Source organism: Benincasa hispida, chromosome 4, assembly GCF_009727055.1.
Source record: "Benincasa hispida cultivar B227 chromosome 4, ASM972705v1, whole genome shotgun sequence".
In the NCBI taxonomy this organism is placed as follows: Eukaryota; Viridiplantae; Streptophyta; class Magnoliopsida; order Cucurbitales; family Cucurbitaceae; genus Benincasa; species Benincasa hispida.
In genome coordinates, this window is record NC_052352.1 from 42,592,234 (window position 1) to 42,596,608 (window position 4,375).

The following is a 4,375-nucleotide window of genomic DNA, read 5'->3' on the forward strand; positions in this document are numbered from 1 at the left end:
TGTTTCTTTCTTGACCGTTAGGTCAAATTAATTATGTTGGTCCAATTAATTATCAAGATTTGATAAAGTCAAATTGAGCTAAAAAATAGCCTCTATTCGATTAAGGCCTAAATCCAATTAGTTGAGCCTAAAAACTAAGTCTATGGATCAACCAAGCTCGAGTCCATAAAAGCCCACCTAAGAATTCTATAAATAGGAGAGTTCCCTTCCATTTGAAGAGTCATAAATTTTGTAATCTAGGGAGCCAGAGATAATTCCTAACTCCTGAAGCTGAACACTCTTTAGAAATATAAGTCTCCCGAATATACGAAAATCAAGCATACTCATTCAATCGAGAGAGAATCAGATAATCAAGTATTATAGATAGAACCACATTTGCATCAAACCTACATAAATACAAGTTCAATTCCACGAAACACGTTTCTTCGAAAATTGTGTGAACAAGAATTGCTTGTTTTTAGTTGATATACCATTAGTATACTTTCACATAAGAATATCTCTTGGAACCTTGTGTAATTAAAGCCTTCACATTTACACGTAAATATATGCTCAAAGAAATGTCATTTGGACGGTCTTTAATTTTTTTATATGGTCGTCGATATACTATTAATCTATTTAATTTAGGTATATCATTTAGTTGATATAGCTAAATTAAAATATAATGATACACCTAAAATAAAAAATATTAATGACATACCTAGTATACATATATACCATTGATACACTTCATTTTAGGTGTATCACTTCAATGATAAATACCATCGGTATATTGTTGGTATAGTGTATATTAGATATATTACTCATATGATATTACTTTATTCTAGGTATAGTGAATAAATGTATCAGTAGTATATCAGTTAATATACTAATAAATTACTGTTCACTAATAATATAGATACTTGGAATTGAATTTTGAGGGAGTGCTAATATACCACTAACGTAGTTGAATCATTATATTAAATGAGTATAAGTATACTATTGATGTAGCAATACCATACTAGAAATAGATCATAAGTGTTGATATGTTATTGATACACTAATAATGTACATCAAATGAAATTTTAATGACAACTAATATATTATTGATACACCTATGCTATATTTTGAAAACATAATACAACTAATGTCGAAACATAAATTAAACCATAAAAAATGAACTAATTGAATGACAATAACTTTATATCAAAATGGAAAAAAACAATAATATTTATCATACTTGAAGAAACAACATCAACTATAATGCAATTAAAGTAATGGTATAACAGTTACATAAACTATATTCTTTAAATAAAATATATCAGTTGATTGATATACTGAATATTAAGTATATCAGTTGACTGGTATACCAAAATATAAAATATATTCAATATATAAATGAGGATACAATCAAAATAATAAAAAAACGAAAATCAGGCTTAAATTTTAGGCCACGTTTGTAATTTTAAAAAATCAGTGCTAAATTTACAAATAACCTTATGTATTTTGCTATCGATTGCAATTTCCCTTTTTCAAACATCTATGAAAATGTTAGAAATAAATGGGCCAGATCGAAAACCAGGGTCATAAATGGGCCGAGTTCAAAATGTTCTGAACAAGCATTATGAAATACATAAAGGGTAAATTCGACTTTCCACAGCAGCAATCAACCCTAGAAGAAGAAGAGCCCTAATATAAAACCCTAATTTTCAGCTTCTTCCAGTAGGTAAGTCGTTCGGTTCGTTGCAGCCTCTGAGAAGAAGAAGCATCAGGACGAAGCCGCTCGCCCTCTGCCCTCAAAAATGGTAAACCCTAACGCTCGCTCGATTTCCTTCGCCATTGTGTTCTATTTCTTCTTCTTACTCGAATCGATCTCTTTCTATATACAAAGTTCTTATGGTTTTGTTTTGATCGTCGATTCAGTCGTTGGTAGCGAACGAAGATTTCCAGCACATTTTGCGTGTGCTTAACACAAATGTTGATGGGAAGCAGAAGATCATGTTTGCTCTTACTTCCATCAAAGGTATTGGCAGGCGTTTCGCCAACATTGTCTGCAAGAAAGCCGATGTCGACATGAACAAGAGGTATTCCTTTTCTTGTTTTTGAGCTTTAATTAGATATGTTTTTCATTGGATTTCTGTTTGTAAATAGACTGTTTTAAGCACAGTCCCACAAGTTCTTACTTGTTTATAACTTTTGATATTCCGTTTCTGTGGTGCCTAGATCCGAATTTATAATTAATTTAGTTGGTAGTTGCTAGAATTTAGTTTAGGAGGAGAAACCTAGGAGACTGAGTTCATCTGCTGCTGCCTATGTAGATGCAAATATGTTTTAGAGGGATTTTAAATTCTGGAAATGATCTTGTATCTCTAGTTATTTATTTTAATTGGCTTGTATAGTTTATGATTTAGGATCTGTTGTTTAGACTTGTGTAATCTTCTGTAAATTTTCTGTGTTTGAAAACGTTTGCCTCTTACTTTAGAGCTGGTGAATTAACTGCTGCTGAGCTGGACAATCTCATGGTCGTTGTTGCGAACCCCCGACAGTTCAAAATTCCTGATTGGTTTTTGAATAGGCAGAAGGACTATAAGGATGGAAAGTATTCACAGGTGGTATCAAATGCTCTTGATATGAAGCTGAGAGATGACTTGGAGCGTTTGAAGAAGATCAGGTGATTCTTATTTGCAATCACATGTTTTTACTTTCATTGAGCACAAAATGCTATTAGTAATATGCTGTTTAAGTTGTCTAATTTGGTGAATCTATGAAGTTTCAAGTATTTGGGGTTATAAGAAGGTATAGATAGATTGTCCCTGATGTTATATCCATACCAATTGGTTGCCAAATTTTTTGATTTAGCAGCAATCCCATCTTTTGATTTCAGTTGAAGTAGCCATTTTCTTTTGTAAAATCTTGTGTTACCCGGCACCCACATGTTTGTTATTCTCCCATGTCTGCTCTACTTTTGATGAATATTGGAAAAACACGTGGGAATCAAGTTTTGTCCATCCTTTTCCCCTTCTGTTCCTATTCGAACGTCGCAAACTTGACCTGAACTTTTGAGTTTGATGACCAAGAGTCTTATTACATAAATTCTGAGACAAATCTTTTGCAGGAACCACCGTGGTCTGAGGCATTACTGGGGTCTTCGTGTCCGTGGTCAGCACACCAAGACTACGGGTCGCCGAGGGAAGACTGTTGGTGTCTCTAAGAAGCGTTAAAATCTCTCTTTTTTCTGTTTTGCAAGCAAAAATTTTCTGTTGGATGCAATATTAGATTAATGCAATTAGTCCTTTGAGATTGGGTTTGAACCTTTTTGGATTTGGTTGGGGGGTTTCTGAAGCCTCTGCCAGGTTATGTTTTATATCGGTCATTCATTTTTGCTCGTTATAATAGAGATTGAAATCCCAGTTGAGTTTATTTATTTATTTTTCTCGATTATCTGCTTTGCTTGCTGTGCTTTTCTTCGGTTTTTTCATTTGGGGCGTGAGATTATCCGTTGATGTTCTTTGATAATTAAATGTTAATAGCCCGTTGATAAAATAACTGATTTTATTATATAGCGCATTCAAAATCACAATAACTATAACTTTCTTGTCAAAAAGATAAAATAAAGCTTTCATTTATAATCCCAAATAAATTTGTAAATAAAATAATCTGTTTATATGATTTTATTTTTAGCAAGGTAATTGTAATTGAAGTTTAGGTTATCTTTGTAGGATCAAATTTCAAATTTCCTTTTGACATGTTGATATTTTCATGGATATTTCTATGTTTTTATAGGTTCAATATTTACACAAGGATGAATTGATATTTTTATTATGTCTATAGAAAAATTTTACGGAACACAAAAAAGCTTAAAAAATTCACTAATTATTTCAATGAATATTTTATTAATATTTTTATTGAAATTTTTGTAAAATCAAGAGTTTAAGACCTCAATAATTTTATTGATATTGATATCTTAAATCTTGGTTACATTTATAAACATACTCGTGTAACAATGTTCTGTTTTTAAAAGCATGCATGTATATAATCAGTAATCATACCCACGCTATGTGCACATACAAATTTTGACAGGGATTTTGCACTTTAATAATCAACTAATAATTTCTTTAAAGCCTATTTATTATAAATATTACACAAAATAGTGTCTATTGATTGTATGTCGTCTCTATTTTTCAAAATGTTTGGAGAAAGTGGAAAAAATTATATTTATTTTTATATATATTATGTTTAATTTATTTTAATATTTATTTATTTCATATATTTATATTATATTTATTTATTTTAATATTATATTTTATTAACATTGTATTCTCATTTGTTTCTCAAATTTACAACACTACCACTAGAGGTTCCAGTGTTTTGTTTTAAAACTTTATTCCATCAAGAAAAT

At 30.7% G+C, this 4,375-nt stretch overlaps 1 protein-coding gene across 1 annotated transcript; it reads left to right on the top strand.

Annotated features, from left to right (window-relative positions):
• Positions 1 to 1,621: 1,621 nt before the first annotated feature.
• LOC120075170 (40S ribosomal protein S18) lies at positions 1,622 to 3,404 on the top strand. Its single transcript, XM_039028362.1, has 4 exons — positions 1,622 to 1,781; positions 1,900 to 2,060; positions 2,459 to 2,647; positions 3,092 to 3,404. The coding sequence occupies exons 1-4, from the start codon at positions 1,779 to 1,781 to the stop codon at positions 3,195 to 3,197; spliced, it is 459 nt and encodes a 152-aa protein (XP_038884290.1). The 5' UTR covers positions 1,622 to 1,778; the 3' UTR covers positions 3,198 to 3,404.
• Positions 3,405 to 4,375: the final 971 nt, after the last annotated feature.

Bases quoted from the DNA above. Each gene is read 5' to 3' on its own strand.
- LOC120075170 (XM_039028362.1), top strand. The intron at 2,061-2,458 runs GTATTCCTTTTC...CTCTTACTTTAG, and splicing joins GATGTCGACATGAACAAGAG to AGCTGGTGAATTAACTGCTG. The intron at 2,648-3,091 runs GTGATTCTTATT...AATCTTTTGCAG, and splicing joins GAGCGTTTGAAGAAGATCAG to GAACCACCGTGGTCTGAGGC.